This window comes from Hyperolius riggenbachi, chromosome 4 (genome assembly GCF_040937935.1).
Source record: "Hyperolius riggenbachi isolate aHypRig1 chromosome 4, aHypRig1.pri, whole genome shotgun sequence".
Classification (NCBI taxonomy): Eukaryota; Metazoa; Chordata; class Amphibia; order Anura; family Hyperoliidae; genus Hyperolius; species Hyperolius riggenbachi.
Genome location: NC_090649.1, coordinates 106,822,291 through 106,841,575, shown reverse-complemented (window position 1 = coordinate 106,841,575; position 19,285 = coordinate 106,822,291). Strand labels below are relative to the sequence as shown.

General features: G+C 43.9%; 1 protein-coding gene across 1 annotated transcript in view; it reads right to left on the bottom strand.

Moving 5' to 3' along the window:
- UGGT1 (UDP-glucose glycoprotein glucosyltransferase 1) overlaps nucleotides 1-19,285 on the bottom strand; it is a 164,384-nt gene that overhangs the window by 117,776 nt on the left and 27,323 nt on the right. Inside the window, exons 4-5 of the mRNA XM_068233269.1 lie at nucleotides 13,086-13,159; nucleotides 2,320-2,450 (exon numbers count right to left, since the gene is read on the bottom strand). Of these exons, the coding sequence (XP_068089370.1) occupies nucleotides 2,320-2,450; nucleotides 13,086-13,159 (205 nt within the window). The remainder of the gene's footprint in view (nucleotides 1-2,319; nucleotides 2,451-13,085; nucleotides 13,160-19,285) is intronic.

Genomic DNA, 19,285 nt, shown 5'->3' with positions numbered 1-19,285 from the left:
AAGAAATCAATGTATCTTTCCCCTGTCAGACTTGTCGGCCTGTGTCTGGAAGGCTGCCAAGTTCTTCAGTGTTGTGGTTCTGCTATGAACTCCCCTTTATGCACACTGCCTGTGTGTTATTTAGGATTAGAGCAGCTTCTCTCTTCTCTCTCTTATCTTTTACAAGCTGGATAAATCGTCCTCTGAGCTGGCTGGGCTTTCACATACTGAGGAATTACAAACAAGGGCAAAGCTGTTTGCAGGAAGAAAAGAGCAGCCTGAAACTTCAGTGCATGGGGGAAAGAAACACACAAATGATCTCTTGAGATTCAAAAGGAATGCTGTATACAGCCTGCTTGTGTATGGATGTATTTTCTATGTGTGGACATGCTGTACATCAACCTACTTCCTGTTTTGGTGGCCATTTTGTTTGTTTACAAACAAACTTTTAAAAACTGTTTTTAACCACTTTATAATGCGGCGAGGAGCGGCGAAATTGTGACAGAGGGTAATAGGAGATGTCCCCTAACGCACTGGTATGTTTACTTTTGAGCGATTTAAACAATACAGATTCTCTTTAATGCATCTCGCGGGATCAACCCACTTCAGGAAGAGTTTTTTCTTCCCTTTTTCCTCACTAGATTTAATTTTGTCTGCACTTATTTTTGGGTGCCTAACCCCTTAATATTACTCATTTATTCATCCTTTTCTGGACTAATAGGTGCTTTTTTCCGTTCAATAAATTACTGTTGATTGTGCAACATAGCTATAGGACCGTTTTGTGCACGGACATTTGTTTATATTTATAAGGGTCTGGATATTTATTTATTTATATGGCATTGAATGCAAAATTTATGATCATTAGTATTTGAGGTTTTTGTATGAGGAACTTTACGATTTTTTTGGACTTTATTATTATTTATATAATTATTATATTGATTGTATACCGCTGCAGTCACGGTTTGGTGATTTTAATTGGTTTTTAATTGGTTTGCTATTCCCTAATAAAGTTTGTAATATTTTTGAGACTTAATTGGTCTGGTGCTGCATATTTTGGGTGCTTTCTCTGGCAATTCTTGTGCCTGATCAGGAAGGACAGCTAGCTGAGGCATAGAGCCAGTGCAGTACAGCCAGACCAGACTGCCTGATCAGGAAGGACAGCCAGCTGAGGCATAGAACCAGTGCAGTACAGCCAGACCAGACTGCCTGATCAGGAAGGACAGCTAGCTGAGGCATAGAGCCAGTGCAGTACAGCCAGACCAGACTACCTGATCAGGAAAAAACGCCAGCTGAGGCATAGAGCCAGTGCAGTACAGCCAGACCAGACTGCCTGATCAGGAAGGACAGCTAGCTGAGGCATAGAGCCAGTGCAGTACAGCCAGACCAGACTACCTGATCAGGAAAAAACGCCAGCTGAGGCATAGAGCCAGTGCAGTACAGCCAGACCAGACTACCTGATCAGGAAAAACCGCCAGCTGAGGCATAGAGCCAGCGCAGTATAGGCAGACCAGGCAGCCTGATCAGGAAGGACAGCTAGCTGAGGCATAGAGCCAGTGTAGTACAGCCAGACCAGACAGCCTGATCAGGAAGGACAGCTAGCTGAGGCATAGAGCCAGTGCAGTACAGCCAGACCAGACAGCCTGATGACAGCTAGCTGAGGCATAGAGCCAGTGCAGTACAGCCAGACCAGACAGCCTGATCAGGAAGGACAGCTAGCTGAGGCATAGAGCCAGTGCAGTGCAGCCAGACCAGACAGCATGATCAGGAAGGGCAGCCGGCTGGGGCATAGAGCCAGTGCAGTATAGGCAGACCAGACAGCATGATCAGGAAGGACAGCTAGCTGAGGCATAGAGCCAGTGCAGTGCAGCCAGACCAGACAGCATGATCAGGAAGGGCAGCCGGCTGGGGCATAGAGCCAGTGCAGTATAGGCAGACCAGACAGCCTGATCAGGAAGGACAGCCAGCTGGGGCTTAGAGCCAGTGCAGTACAGCCAGAAATTCCATCTAGTCAGTCAAGGCCAGCCTAAAACAAGGCTACTGCTTAATATTGTATTTAGACTAGGTAATATTCAGGTAAAGTTCCTCTGTAACAGAATAACACAAGAAAAACTGTCCCTTATTTTGATGACAAGATGGATGAAGGTAAATGTGTTAAGATTACAACTTTCCTTTTAAAAGTTGAAGATTACAACATTTCACTGCAGCAGAGAATCGTTATTAAAAACACAACAGCTCCCAAGCAGAGAAAGAAACATCTGCAAGCACTTATAGACCCCCCTCCTCATCAGAGTAATGGCATTCTTGCAGTACATCACAGATGGGATTCCAGGCAATACAAACCTGCTGGAATGTCTGCACAGTTGCTGAGTAGGAGCGAAGAGACAGGGCAAACTTCAGCAGGTTCTGTTGCACAGGAGACAGATGACGGCTGGCACGGCTCAGCAGCAGGTTATAGTTGGCAGAGTCAGATCCTGTATTTGGAACAAGGAAGGAGACAAACTGTCAACACTTACAACTGTTTCCACTACAGCACTAAAAGTCAGAGCAATCGGCAGAGCACATAAGGTATTCCTTAAAGCCCAACTCTGGGGACAAACGTTTCCCTAATGTTGTGCAGACTGTCAGTAGCAGAGCTTGTTGTTCTCATCTGTATATAAACCCGTAATAAACCTCTAAAGTATTCAGTCAGGTGCCTCTCTACCAGCTGTTTTCCTGCGACACAGAATGAAGGCTAGCGCTAAAGAAATAAAAAGTATTTACACAACTTTTTCTTTCATTTTTAAAGTTACCATTGCATTTTACCCTCTACGTCAGAGGCAAAAAACACATCAATGATGAAGCGGGAATAACCTGTGAAACAGCCGTTAGGGCTCGTTTCTGTATATCGCGCTTATGGAAACGCGATCACAGGGACATCAGAGAGTGCATAGACTGCACTGTCTGCCGTTTCCATCCATGCACGGCGATTCACCGCTGAATCGCCGCGCATAGTTGCCTGCATTTTGGGGCGCTTCAGCCCGCGATCCCATTCAGTATAATGAAAGCAAGCCGCGCTCTCAGCCTGCGATGCCATTCAGTATAATGAAAGCAAGCCGCACTCTCAGCCCGCGATCCCATTCAGTATAATGAAAGCAAGTCGCGCTCTCACTCAGTATAGTGAAAGCAAGCCACGCTCTCACTCAGTATAATGAAAGCAAGCCGCGCTCTCAGCCCACGCTCTCACTCAGTATAATGAAAGCAAGCCGCGCTCTCACTCAGTATAATGAAAGCAAGCCGCGCTCTCAGCCCGCGATCTCATTCAGTATAATGAAAGAAAGCCCCGCTCCTCGCCTGGAACCACATTGCTCTGCGCTGCATGGAAACGACGCATTAGGCTACACTCCTTATGCTGTCTGTCAGTTTTCTGAGGATGTATTAAAGGTGTTGTTGATCCTGGAACCTTTGGTCTGGTGCCTGGATTCTTTCTACTTCAAATGCTGTGCCGTTACTGCAATCTGCAGATACCAAATTCAGTAAATATGAGAAAGTGCCACAACACTCTTTCTGCTGGTCATCAGTGTGCTATCAACTAAACTAACTGACAGTGAACAGATTCAACTTAATAAATAGGATCTGTTCACACTTCCTAGTCTGCAACTAATCCATCGGAGCCATGGCCCCAATTCACTAAGCTTATCTCCTGTCTTTAATAACTCTTCTGAGCTGTTTTTACAGTTATCGCCATAGTGATAACTGTAGAAACAGCACAGAAGAGTTATTAAAGACAGGAGAAGCACATCTGCCCTGGACTCCAGCCAGACCAGAATGGACCATTGGCGCAGACACCACACTTTGATGTTTTGTAATTAAAAAAAAAGTGATGATGGTCCCTTTAAGAAAACAGCCCACTATCTGAAAGAAATGTATATTTATTAGCGAGGTAGACAGATGAAATAACAGCCCTGGAATTCAGCAAAGCATGGAGAGAATGTGTCCCATGCGATGTACAAGTAATGATATTGGAATGCACAGGGAGGCTGTGGAGACAGAGCACTGTGACCTCCTTACACAACTGGCTTATTAAAATGTAATCTTCAGTAATATGAATCCAGCATTAGAAAAGCACAGCATTGCTATAGATTCCTTCTGGAGCAATGTCTGATGCATTACACAGATGTATGGACAGTCTAGAGGAGAGTCTGGCACAGGGATCTCCCAGGCTTACTATATAATGCATATATCATGCTCCAATAGCAACAGCAGATCACAACAGAATATAATTTTGCCTTCTTAAAACAGCAGGTATTTGTGATTAATTAAGCTTTAAAGGACACCCGAGGTGAAAATAAACAATTGTATCTATCACCCTCCTCCTAAAATGACTTTTTAAGATATTCCACAGTTTTATTTTATATTTAAATCTACTTTTTACGTTTTTACTGTTTTAGTGTTTTTGCTCAATGACACGTTCATTGAAGTATGGCAGAGCTAAAATCTATGAACTATTGACCATTTTTATCGGTTTCCTGCTCTCAGGTCTAGTGCACACCAAAAACCGCTAGCAGATCCGCAAAACGTTAGCAGATTTTGATGCGTTTTTTCTTATTATAAAGCGTGTTGCTAGCGTTTTGTAGATTTGTGTAGCTTTTTTTGTGTAGCAGATTACAGATATTGTTACAGTAAAGCTGTTACTGAACAGCTACTGTAACAAAAACGCCTGGAAAACCGCTCGGATCTGGCGTTTTTTCAAGCGTTTTGCGTTTTTCGAGGCAGAAACGCCTCCGAAATCCAAAAAATGCTGCAGCCCGGGAGTATGCATTTCTGCAAAATGCCTACCGCTCTGGTGTGCAGCAGCCCATTGAAATACATTAGCCAAGCGGATTTACAGGTGGATGCGGCCGAAATCCAGAAGCTATTTTCTGCTAATAAAGTGTTTTATAGCTGTAATTTCTTATAAGTGAGGGTCACACCATAAAAGGAACACAACATAGTTATTTGTGTGCTAGGCACTGTACATGCACATGTCACCTTGGGTATCCTTTAAGTAAACCTGAGATGGCAAAAAAAAAAAAAAAAAAAAAAAATTATATATATATATATATATATATATATATATATATATATATATATATATATATATATATATATATATATATATATATATATATATATATATATATATATATATATATATATATATATATATATATACACACCTACCCGTGGCTTCCTCCAGCCTTCATCAGGCTAATCAGTCCATCACCGTCTTCCTCTGCCACCTGGATCCTCCTCTATTTGCCCCACTGACTCCGCAAACCAGGGGCGTACTGCGAATGCGCAGCCTCACCGCACACCCCGTCGCCAGGAGCATTCTGCGCCTTCACAGCACTACTGAACAGGTGCAGATAGCTGCTGGCCACTGGAGTGCCACGGGAGCGCGCGTGGCTAGACTGAGCCGGCTGGCGGAATTACCAGGATGCCTAGCGGAGGATCCAGGCGACCTGTGAAGAGGGTGGGGAACCGATCAGCCTGAAGGGGCTGGAGGAAGTCCAAGGTATGTATAATTTTTAGCCATCTCAGGAACATTTTAAGTGCGCAACGGTGGTTTCCCATAATGCATCGCACCTGAATATGCAAATTATTTATTTATGCCCCTAAAGCCAGGCACAAATCCAGAACAGCTGGTGTGTAGTGAGCCTAGAGAGCTTATAAAGCATACAGTGGCTCACAATACACCACTGGATGCGAACCTGGCTTTAGGGCATAAACAGATGATTTGCATACTCGGGAGTGATGCATCATGGGAAATCACAGTTGCTTACTTAAAAGAAACATGATGTTAAAAAAATGTCATTGTCTCCGCTCAATGACACATGCATTGAAGTATGCCAGAATAAAAATCAGTGAATTATTGGTCCTATTTATCTCTTTTCTGCTCTCAGAAACCTGCATTTTTAAGCTTTTCAGGCAGAGAAAGTAAAAAAGGAACACACCATAGTTATTTGTATGCTTGGCACTGTACATGCATGTCTATCTCTATCTCTTAAAGGACAGGTCCAACAAAAAAACCCCAAAACCAAACAAGATCTACATACCCTTGACTTCCTCAAGCCCCATGGCGGACGATATGTCCCTCGCCTCAGCTCTGGTATCCCCTCCGTTGCAGATGCCGACCTTGTGAGGTCGGCATCTTCTGTGCCTGCGCAAGCGTGCTGCTAAGGATTGTGCTCACATGGCCTGTAGCGTTGTGCACAGGCGCAGAACTACTGCACCTGTGCAGAACGCTCCTGGCCACTGGTGCCTGTCAAGGTCGGCATCTGCAACGGAGGGTACCCCGGGACATCAGAGCTGTCCTTTAACCACTTGCCGACCGCCCATTACCAATAGGCGGCGGCAAAGTGGCACCCCCAGGGCCGCGTAACGCCGATCGGCAGCGGGACCTGGGGGACTGATCAGCCGGGGATCCTGCCCAGACCCCTCTCCGTGTACTGTATACATCTATTCTCCCCTGTAATGACCCACTGACCACCTCTCAATCACCCATCAATCAGCCTCTGTCACTGCCACCCATCAGATCAGACCCTAACCTGCCCCTTGCGGGCACCTGATCACCCGCCCACTTCCTCAGATTGCCTGCAGACCCACCCTCAGATCACCTCCCAAGTGCATTGTTTACATCTGTTCTCCCCTCTAATCACCCACTGATCACCCATCAATCACCCCTGGTCACCACCACCTGTCACTGCTAACCATCAGACCCTAATCTGCCCCTTGCGGACACCCAATTACCCGCCCACACCCTCAGATCGCCCACAGACCCCCTTCCGATCACCTCCCCAGTGCCTTGATTGCATCTATTCTCCCCTCTAATCACCCCCTGAGACACCCAACAATCACCTCCTGTCACCCCCTAGCACTCCTATCCATCAGATCAGGCCCTAATGTGCCCCCTGCAGGCTTCTGATCACCCGGCCAAACCCTCACCCACCCCACCGCAGTGACAATTTTTTTTCCTGATCACTGCTGGTCTCTACGACTTAATTGTGGCTGAGACCAACCGTTATGCCACACCATACGCAACCGCCAATCCAAGAAGCTACCATGCCCAGCCTTTTCTGTGGAAACCACTCCAAGTTTCCAAATGTAACATTTTTTGGGGCCTTCTCCTTAACATGGGTCTAGTCAAAAATAATGTATTGCGGTCTTATTGGTCTACACACCCAATACATCACATGCCCATGTTCTCTGCTGCCATGTCCAGGTCACGATTTGAGAGCATCCTGCGCTTCATGCACTTCAGTGTCAATACAACCTGTCATCTAAGAGGCCACCCTGCTTATGACCGGTTCCACAAAATTCAGCCCCTCATAGATCACCTGTCATCAAAATTTGCAGATGCTTATACCCCTGAACAGTCATTTTGAGGCATTTGGTTTCCAGACTACTCCTCACGGCTTTGGGCCCCTAAAATGCCAGGGCAGTATAGGAACCCCACCCCACAAAGGGTGCATTTTTACACATACCCATGCTGGGTGGTAGAAATATCTCTGTAAATGGACAATTGTGTGTAAAAAAAAAAAAAAAAAAAAAAAAAATCAAAACATTCTCATTTACAAAGAGATTTCTCCCACCCAGCATGGGTATGTGTAAAAATACACCCCAAAACACATTATACTATTTCTACTGAGTACGGCGATACCACGTGTGACACTTTTTTGAAGCTTTGGTGCGCTAAAGGGCCAAAATCCTATGAGCTCCATTAGGCTTTACATGGGTGCTTGAAATTTAGCATCGCCCATAATGCCAGGACAGTAAGCACACCCCACAAATGAACCCATTTTTGAAAGTAGACACCCCAAAGTTTTCAGAGAGGGGCATGGTGAGTCCGTGGCAGATTTCATTTTTTTTTTTGGTCACAAGTTAGCAGAAATGGAAACTTCCTTTTTTGTTTTGTCACAAAGTGTCATTGCCCGCTAACATGTGACAAAAAATAAAATCTTCTATGAACTCACCATGCCTCTTAGTGAATACTTTACGATGTCTTCTTTCCAACATGGGGTCATTTGGGGGTATTTATACTATCCTGGAATTCTAGCACCTCCTGAAACATGACAGGTGCTCATAAAAGTCAGAGATGCTTCAAACTGGGGACATTTTGCACCATAGTTTGTAAACGCTATAAAACTTTTACCCAAACAAAAAAAAAATCCAATAAGTGTCTATTTATTGATTAAAGACATGTAGCACAATAAATTTAGACAAAAATGTATATAGAAAGTTTACTTTATTTTAAAAAGGTCAGCACAGAAAGTAAAAAAAAAAAATCATTATTTGACAAAATGTATGTCTTTTTTTGATGAATATAATAAAAACTAAAAATCACAGCAGCAATCAAATAGCACCAAAAGAAAGCTGTATTAGTGACAAGAAAAGGAGGTAAAATTCATTTAGGTGATAGGTTGTATGACCCAGCAATAAACCGTTAAAGCTGCAGTGGTCAGAATGGAAAAAGTGTCTGATCCAGGGGAACTAAAGTAAGAGGTATACAGAGACTGCCATATTTATTTCCTTTTAATCAATACCAGTTGCCTGGCAGTAGTATCTGAATAACACCAGAAACAAGCATGCAGCTAGTCTTGTCAGATCTGACTTTAAAGTTTAAAACACCTGATCTGCTGCATGCTTGTTCAGGGGCTATGGCTAATAGTATGAGAGGCAGAGGATCAGCAGGGCTGCCAGTCAACTGGTATTGCTTAAAAGGAAATACACATGGCAGCCTCCATATACCTCTCTCTTCAGTTCCCCTTTAACCACTTGCCGACCGCGCACTCATACCGCGCGTCGGCAAAGTGGCAGCTGCAGGACCAGCGACGCAGTATTGCGTCGCCAGCTGCAGGCTGATTAATCAGGAAGCAGCCGCTCGGGCGAGCGGCTGCTTCCTGTCAATTCACGGCGGGGGGCTCCGTGAATAGCCTGCGGGCCGCCGATGGCGGCTCGCAGGCTAAATGTAAACACAAGCGGAAATAATCCGCTTTGTTTACATTTGTACGGCGCTGCTGCGCAGCAGCGCCGTAAGGCAGATCGGCGATCCCCGGCCAATCAGCGGCCGGGGATCGCCGCCATGTGACAGGGGACGTCCCGTCACTGGCTGCACAGGACGGATAGCGTCCTGTGCAGCCCTGATCTCCGGGGGGGGGGGGAGCAGGTAGGAGAGGGAGGGGGGAATTTCGCCGCGGAGGGGGGCTTTGAGCTGCCCCCCCCGCCAGCCACATGCAGGCATGAGAGATCGGACCCCCCCAGCACATCATCCCCCTAGTGGGGAAAAAAGGGGGGTGATCTGATCTCTCTGCCTGCTACATGATCTGTGCTGGGGGCTGCAGAGCCCACCCAGCACAGATCACTCAGCACAGCGCTGGTCCTTAAGGGGGGGTAAAGGGTGGGTCCTCAAGTGGTTAAAGAGACACTATGGCCTAGTGCACACCAGAGCGGTTCTGCTGCGGTTTGCGATCTGCTTGCGGGTGCGGATCCGCTTGGGTAATGTATTTCAATGGGCTGGTGCACACCAGAGCGGGAGGCGGTTTACAGAAACGCATACTCCCAGGCTGCTGCAGATTTTGGATTGCGGATGCGTTTCTGCCTCAATGTTAAGTATAGGAAAAATGCAAACCGCTCTGAAAAACGGGACTTCAGAGCGGTTTGCCAGGCGTTTTTTGTTACAGTAGCTGTTCAGTAACAGCTTTACTGTAACAATACATGAAATCTACTATACCAAAACCGCTACACAAAAGCGCAAAACGCTAGCTGAAACGCTGCAGAAAAATAAGAAAAAGCGTTTCAAAATCTGTTAGCATTTTGCGGATCTGCTAGCGGTATTTTGTGTGCACCAGGCCTTAAAGAGACACTGAAGCGGAAAAAAAAATATGATATAGTGAATTGGTTGTGTACTATGAATAATTACTAGAAGATTAGCAGCAAAGAAAATATTCTCATACTTTTATTTTCAGGTATATAGTGTTTTTTCTAACATTGCATCATTCTATAATATGTGTAGATTACACAACACTCAGCAATCAAAATGAGTCTTTCAGAGCAGTCTGTGAAGTAATGACCTCTCCTCTAGCAGAGGAAAAGTAAATAGTCCAGGAACAGTTGAGATAATAAAAGTCAGATAACAGCCCTCTCCATGACTAACTTAGTCGGAGAGCTTAATGGCTTGTTTGCATAGAGATAACAACTGGAGTTTCTCAACTCTTCCTGTACTGGAAACAAATTACACTGATGTATCTGATCTTAATGTTTTATTTCTTAGCTGTGCTACACATACAAATCATAATATCATCATTTTTTTTTTGCTTCAGTGTCTCTTTAAGCCAGAAAAAAAAAATGAGTTTTACTCACCTGGGGCTTCTCCCAGCCCCCTGCAGCAGTCCTGTGCCCTCGCAGCCACTCACTAATCCTCTGGTCTACCGATGCCAGCTAGTTTCGTTTTTGCCGACAGGCCCGTCAGGACTGGCCATGCGTAGCTTTTTCCGCATTCCTGACTGTAATTAGCGCTATTGCGGGCCGCAATGCGTACAAAAATACACGTTGCCGCATTACGAACGCATAGATATGCGGCGTATTTTGTACGCGTTGCGGCCCGCAATAGTGCTAATTACAGTCGGGAATGCAGAAAAAGCTACACATGGCCAGTCCTGACGGGCCTGTTGGCAAAAATGAAACTAGCTGGCAGCGGGGGGACCAGAGGATTAGTGAATGGCTGCGAGGGCACAGGACTGCTGCAGGGGGCTGGTAGAAGCCCCAGGTGAGTAAAACTCATTTTTTTTTCTGGCTTAAGGTTCACTTTAAGACTGCAGTCTTTAAGTGGTTAAAGCAAACCTGGGACTTTAAAAAGGTGAGAACGTGAGTTACTTACTCAGGAAAGCTTCTACATACTCCGGAGGCTTCCCACGTCCTCCTGAAGATCACTGACCCAGTGCTGGAACCCTCTGGGAGTTTGCAGCTGCGCTCCCGCCCATGAACAAGCACGACAGCATGGAGCAACTCAGGCTCGGTGGTAACAGTCAATCCCAAGTGGCTCTGAGGTACTGCACGGGCGTCATGTGCCGATACAGTGCAGCCCTGCTTGGCCACCGACTGAAGCGAGGCCTCGCACACCTCTCGAAAAGCCCCGTAGAAGAGGTCTGGGGGGTCCCAGTGCTAGATTGGTGGAGGGGGACAGGGAAAGCCTATAGATTATCCAGAGGCTTCGCTCTACTAAGGTATGAAGCCATTTAGGGTACTAACAGGTACACTTTAAGGCTGCTTTCACAGTGGGACGTTACAGGTGCATGTTAGATCAGCCTGTAACGCAGCCCACCGCACAGTAATGAAAAATCAATGGGCTGTTCAGTGCTCACATTGCGTTACATTGTAACGCTGCATGTTCTGGGAAAGTGCAGCATGCTGTGCGTTATACTGGGCTTTAGCTGCATTAGACTGCTTGCACATGCTCAGTGACTAGCCACATGGCTAATTAATATTCACTGCACTGTGGTGACCTAACCTGTACTCGTAGTGTTGTCCGATCATAAATGAATCGTTCATTTGATCCGGATCTTTTTTGTGAGTCGAATCATCCGGAACATCACAATGAACGATTCCGTTCACAGTGGATGTCGGTCTGGAAGAAACCAGAACATACAGAATGTACAGTGCAGGGAAAGTCCTGTCCTGCTAGTCATTTCACCCACAGTCTGCTTCCCTAGTAAAATGATTCAAATGATTTGGTTCAAAGATCCGGATCTTTTCAATGATCCGATTCGAATCATCCTAATCCTTGAAAAGTTCCGGACTTCCCATCACTATCCTGGAGCGGCTGTTCTATCAGTATAGATAGAACGAAAACAGCGCACCAAGAGCTGCATAACGCGGCTCAATCTGACGTCCAACTTCAACACCACCATGCGTTGCGTTAGGGGCACATTATGCGATCTTAACGTCCCCTAAAACGCAACACCTTGGTGTGAAAGAGGCCTTAGAAGGCAAAATTATATTCAGCATTGTTTTTTGGTAAGAGGGCTTTTTGGACTCATAGGCAGGGGTCACACTTGTCTTTCAGTTTTCTGCTCGCATTTTTTTCTGCACACTATGTGTTTTTTGATCGAATCTGGCAGAGATTGATGCCGCAATGTGGCCACCCGATCAATCGTTTCACGCCCTTATTGATCGAGCATGTTCGAAAATCCTGTTTGAAAGGGTCGGATCAGGTGCACAATAGCGTTCCACTTCCCGATGACCAGTCTCCCCCCTTACTGTATGTACAACCCCCAGGCCTGTGGTGAGTGTTTAGGTTCACTTGTCACACGGGTGCCAGTCCTGTGCCGCCACAAGCATCTGTACCACGCAGCACCGCCACATGTTGAGATGTCTTTACATGCGCTGGTATCATGAAGTAAAGGCACTCATGGTCACAATTCAAAAATTACCACGACATTGTAGTATGAAGTGCCACCACTACATGCGCAAGTCGTGTGGTACAGGCGCATATGGTCACAATTCAAAATGACATGGGGGAGAGGCCCGGCGGGTGGAGGCGGTGCTAGGACGATTTCCAATAGACTGTCTGCAGTATGCAGGCAGGCAATAGATCCCTCTCTGATCAGATTCGATATGAGAGGGATGTACCTGATGGTTGATCTGGTGGCTGATTGAGAGGTGTGTGGGCACCTTTACTGCTACAAGTCACAGGTGGCCAGGTCCCTGTCATAAACCGCCATCTTCCTCCTTACAGGTTCCCCACCACCCATCTGCCTGTTGCCTCTACATGTACCTCCTACTTGTATACCCAGGCCCCCTACTCTGAGTCACATGACACCACCGCCACCATGGCACTGAAACACTCAGTGTCACTGACCCTTTCCTACCTAGGTGAGATCTGCTATACATTATTAATTTGACTTTATACGCGGTCTTACTAATTTATGAAAGCAAGCATGCTGAGGTAGGTGAGGTCTATACAAATTTATTGGAATAAATCATTTCTGCTCCTTTTTCCTGAGCGGTTGAGCACCATGAATGTCCTCTCTGCTACAGAAGCTGAACGTCCGCTCACAGTAGGCATAGCATAGCTGAAATTCATAAAATACCTTGATCTTCCAATTGCTGATTTTCATCCACAAACTTCCAGAACTTATCCGGCCCTTCATCAGCAAGAAACTCACTGTAAGAGTAAATGGAGAGGACATGGTTTAGTTTCAGCTTTAATCAAAGTCCCAACCGCAGCTGAACTCTGGTCACCTACCTTCAAGTCAAAATGATCTACCCATGTACAATTTTAAGAGCACACTTGTATATACTGAATGGAAAATGTAGTGGGGTCGGGATCTACCTAATGGGCACCCCTGCTCTAGATTGTAAGTCTTCAGCAGGGTCCTCCTCCTTGTGTCTCCTACCTGTTCACGCACATCCATTACTGTGAACCCATCCTATGGATCTGAGTGAACCTAACTTGCCTAATCTCCATGCTCCCTTCCAGTGACTGACTAAGCATTACCTTGTACTCATACTGTGCTGCGTGATCTGAATTGCATGTACTCCTGTGTTGTCTTATTGCTGTATGTCACCCCTAAATATTGTATGTAACCTAAATTAATGTTGAGCGCTGCGTAATATGTTGGCGCTTTATAAATACAATAAATAAATAAACTCAAGCTCCATTTTCATATGCGTTTCACAGAACATTATTTTAAATGACTTTACCCCCCGCGGTACGAATTTCTCCATCCCTTTTTTCCCCCCTAAAAACCCAGGGACGGAGAAATCCGTACCTTCCGCACTACCGCCGCTGTCCGCGCTCCCGTCGCTCGTGCACCGCGCCGCCCGCCCGGAGATCAATGAACGGGAAAATCCATTCCCGTTCGTTGATTTAAGCCCCCGCAATGATCTGCTGCTTCTTTGAGAAACAGCGTTCATTGTGATTTACCCATCCTCCTACTGCTTCTTGTAAGCGTTCTTCCGGACACTTACAGGTCGCATGTAAACAAACACAATGTGGCCATCTTGTGGCCAAATAGTAAAACTACACCTTAAAGAATATTACATATACAAACACATTAGTTTTGCACAATAAATTAACTCCTCACCTCCCACACTCCCCAATTTTTTTTTTATTTTTTTTTTTGTAATTAAAAAAAAAAAAATACAATAAAAAAAAAAAAAAAAAAAACATAAATAGTTACCTTAGGGACTGAACTTTTTAAATATTTATGTCAAGAGGGTATAACACTGTTACTTTATAAACTACGGGCTTGTAATTAGGGATGGATGCAAAACTGAAAAAAATGCACCTTTATTTCCAAATAAAATATTGGCGCCAAACATTGTGATAGGGACATAATTTAAACGGTTTTATAACCGGGACAAATGGGCAAATACATTTCATGGGTTTTAATTACAGTAGCATGCATTATTTAAAAACTATAATGGCCGAAAACTGAAAAATAATTTTTTCCCACATTTTTTCCTATTTTCCCATTAAAACACATTTAGAATAAAATAATTCTTGGCATAATGTCCCACCTAAAGAAAGCCTAATTGGTGGCGAAAAAAAACAAGATATAGTTCATTTCATTGCGATAAGTAATAATAAAGTTATAGACGAATGAATGGAAGGAGCGCTGAAAGGTGAAAATTGCTCTGGTGTTCAAGGGGTAAAACCCCTCAGTGGTGAAGTGGTTAAGCTTAAAACTTTACTTAAAGAGAATCTGTATTGTTAAAATCGCACAAAAGTAAACATACCAGTGCGTTAGGGGACATCTCCTATTACCCTCTGTCACAATTTCGCCGCTCCTCGCCGCATTAAAAGTGGTTAAAAACAGTTTTAAAAAGTTTGTTTATAAACAAACAAAATGGCCACCAAAACAGGAAGTAGGTTGATGTACAGTATGTCCACACATAGAAAATACAACCATACACAAGCAGGCTGTATACAGCCTTCCTTTTTAATCTCAAGACATCATTTGTGTGTTTCTTTCCCCCTGCAGTTATCTTCCACTGAAGTGTCAGGGTTTTTCTTCCTGCAGAGTGCAGACAGCTGTGCCTGTATGTAATTCCTCAGTATGTGAAAGCCCAGCCAGCTCAGAGGAGGATTTATCCAGCTTGTAAAAGATAATAGAGCAGAGAGAACCTGCCATAATCTAAATAACACACAGGCAGTGTGCAGAGAGGGGCCTGGAGGGGGGAGATGCATCACAGAACCACAACACTGAAGAACTTGGCAGCCTTCCAGACACAGGCTGACAAGTCTGACAAGAGAGAGATAAGTTGATTTATTACAGAGACAGTGATAGTATAAAGTGCTGCAGTAAGCCAGAACACATTAGAATAGCTTTTGGAACTTGTAGGATGATAAAAAACAGGATGCAATTTTTGTTACGGAGTCTCTTTAAGGCTTATTCGCACTAAAAAAAAAAAAAAAAAAATATTCGCAATTGCTAGTGCTTAGCGACTGTGATTTTGTAAAGGGATCTTCAGATCAATTTTTGAAAGAATGTTTTTGAACATTCATTCAAGTTGGATCGCTCCCCAAAAAATGCTACATGCAGCTCGTTTGCGATTTTAACAAAATCACAACACTACAGTGAGAACAGCCTCAAAGTTATATTAGCCAAGCGCTTTTTAAAATACTGTTGCTTTAAAAAGGACTTCAAATCGTTCTTGGTGTGAACCAGCCCTCATGCATAAAGTTTTGTTAAAAAAAAATAAAAAAATTATATGGCTGTAAAATAAAAAAGGAGTATGTGCTCCACCAGTTCAGAGATTCTCATGGACTGATGGCCAGCCCACATGAACCACACATGATGGTTATGTGGGGGGTTGATTACGCTAAGGCCTCATTCACATTGGGTGCGTTGAGAAATGTGTAAAAAGCGCATGTTTAAAAAAAACGCATGTATTTGTGCGCGCTTTAGTGTGCGTTTCAGTGCTTTGCAGTGCGCTTTGTTTAAGCATGTTTAGCTTATTGTAGCAGTAGCCAATAAAGCTTTGTTTTCATATGAAAAGGTTTTGTTTTTTCAATTAGGGGTAGAAAACGCATGCGCTTCTATGTGCTAAAAAAATGCACCCATTCACTTGCATTGATGTGCGCTTTACAGCTCAACGCACAGAAATGCAAAACACTGCGCATAGATGTGAACCAGGCACATTAATTACATGGGAAAATCAATACCTTGCAGAACGCACAGGGCAATGCGCTGTAAAAAGTGCACAGAAACAGCCCAGATGTGATCGAGGCATAAAGCTACAGAAACACTGAAAGACAGATTGTGTGAAACAACCAATGAATGATCCTTCTACGCTTGATCTTTCAAATTTCCCACATGATCTGATGTGAAGACAAACTGATGTTACCAGTACACACAGGAAGTGTTGTGTATGTGTTCTTTGCTTTCACTTTATGAATGAATGTCAGCATCTCGCTAACGCAGGCTTTCATTCAATACAGGCACTGTGATTGGCTTTGGGAACAACTGTTCCCATTCACCGATCACAGATCAGTGGAATGGTGACGAAAATGAATGGGAGTGTGCTGGCGATCGTGAGCGGCGAGGTAAATAAACAGGTATTCATATCTATGCCCCTGGTGCACAAGTGAAGTTTTAAGGGGCGTAGATATGTGTAGCAGTGGTGCAGAAGGGGTTAAAGTCAAATCTCCCTACTGACAGAGGTGCAGTAGTAAGCAGACAGCTGTGGATTGTTGAAGTGTGCCTTGTGGGTTGTGAGGAGTCACAGCTTTGGCGTACAACTTTTATTAGGTTAGAGTAGACCTGAACTCTTGCACAGGACAGAAGGAAAACATTGAAAAATGCACCCTGTATGTATTTAGAGAGTTTAGCGTGTCTAATTCCCCCTCATCTGTGAAATCACAACTGTAATTTAATCTCTCTGCTGTGTCAGCTGAGGAATCTCCCCTGCATGGCAGAGCAGCTCATTTGTATGCACAGGATGTTAACAATATGTCTGCTTCCATGAAAGCAGGAAGTAGACTCACTGCAAATTTATTGCAGGTTTTATATCAGATATAACAAATAAATGTTTTTCTTTAACCCTTTCGGGACCAGCACCCTCTGCCCCCTTAACCACTTGAGGACCTAGGGCTTTCTACCCCTTAAGGACCGGCCACTTTTTTTCCATTCAGACCACTGCAGCTTTCACGGTTTATTGCTCGCTCATACAACCTACCACCTAAATGAATTTTGGCTCCTTTTCTTGTCACTAATAAAGCTTTCTTTTGGTGCTATTTAATTGCTCCTGCGATTTTTACTTTTTATTATATTCAGCAAAAAAGACATGAATTTTGGCAAAAAAATGATTTTTTTAACTTTCTGTGCTGACAGTTTTCAAATAAAGTAAAATTTCTGTATACATGCAGCGCGAAAAATGTGGACAAACATGTTTTTGATAAAAAAAAAACCATTCAGCGTATATTTATTGGTTTGGGTAAAAGTTATAGCGTTTACAAACTATGGTGCAAAAAGTGAATTTTCCCATTTTCAAGCATCTATGACTTTTCTGACCCCCTGTCATGTTTCATGAGGGGCTAGAATTCCAGGATAGTATAAATACCTCCCAAATGACCCCATTTTGGAAAGAAGACATCCCAAAGTATTCACTGAGAGGCATAGTGAGTTCATAGAAGATATTATTTTTTGTCACAAGTAAGCGGAAAATGACACTTTGTGAGGAAAAAAAAAAGAAAAAAAAAGTTTCCATTTCTTCTAACTTGCACCAAAAAAAAATGAAATCTGCCACAGACTCACCATACCCCTCTCTGAATACCTTGAAGGGTCTACTTTCCAAAATGGGGTCATTTGTGGGGTGTGTTTACTGTCCTGACATTTTGGGGGGTGCTAAATTGTAAGCACCCCTGTAAAGCCTAAAGGTGCTCATTGGACTTTGGACCCCTTAGCGCAGTTAGGCTGCAAAAAAGTGCCACACATGTGGTATTGCCGTACTCAGGAGAAGTAGTGTAATGTGTTTTGGGGTGTATTTTTACACATACCCATGCTGGGTGGGAGAAATATCTCTGTAAATGACAATTTGTTAATTTTTTTTACACACAATTGTCCATTTACAGAGATATTTCTCCCACTCAGCATGGGTATGTGTAAAAATACACCACAAAACACATTATACTACTTCTCCTGAGTACGGCGATACCACATGTGTGGCACTTTTTTGCACCCTAACTGCGCTAAAGGGCCCAAAGTCCAATGAGTACCTTTAGGATTTCACAGGTCATTTTGAGAAATTTCGTTTCAAGACTACTCCTCACGGTTTAGGGCCCCTAAAATGCCAGGGCAGTATAGGAACCCCACAAATGACCCCATTTTAGAAAGAAGACACCCCAAGGTATTCCGTTAGGAGTATGGCGAGTTCATAGAAGATTTTATTTTTTGTCACAAGTTAGCGGAAAATGACACTTTGTGAAAAAACACAATTAAAATCAATTTCCGCTAACTTTTGACAAAAAATAAAATCTTCTATGAACTCACCATACTCCTAACGGAATACCTTGGGGTGTCTTCTTTCTAAAATGGGGTCATTTGTGGGGTTCCTATACTGCCCTGGCATTTTAGGGGCCCTAAACCGTGAGGAGTAGTCTTGAAACGAAATTTCTCAAAATGACCTGTGAAATCCTAAAGGTACTCATTGGACTTTGGGCCCTTTAGCGCAGTTAGGGTGCAAAAAAGTGCCACACATGTGGTATCGCCATACTCGGGAGAAGTAGTACAATGTGTTTTGGGGTGTATTTTTACACATACCCATGCTGGGTGGGAGAAATACCTCTGTAAATGGACAATTGTGTGTAAAAAAATCAAAAGATTGTCATTTACAGAGGTATTTCTCCCACCCAGCATGGGTATGTGTAAAAATACACCCCAAAACACATTGTACTACTTCTCCCGAGTACGGCGATACCACATGTGTGGCACTTTTTTGCACCCTAACTGCACTAAGGGGCCCAAAGTCCAATGAGTACCTTTAGGATTTCACAGGTCATTTTTGTTTCAAGACTACTCCTCACGGTTTAGGGCCCCTAAAATGCCAGGGCAGTATAGGAACCCCACTAATGACCCCATTTTAGAAAGAAGACACCCCAAGGTATTCCGTTAGGAGTATGGTGAGTTCATAGAAGTTTTTATTTTTTTGTCACAAGTTAGCGGAAATTGATTTTAATAGTTTTTTTTCACAAAGTGTCATTTTCCGCTAACTTGTGACAAAAAATAAAATCTTCTATGAACTCGCCATACTCCGTACGGAATACCTTTGGGTGTCTTCTTTCTAG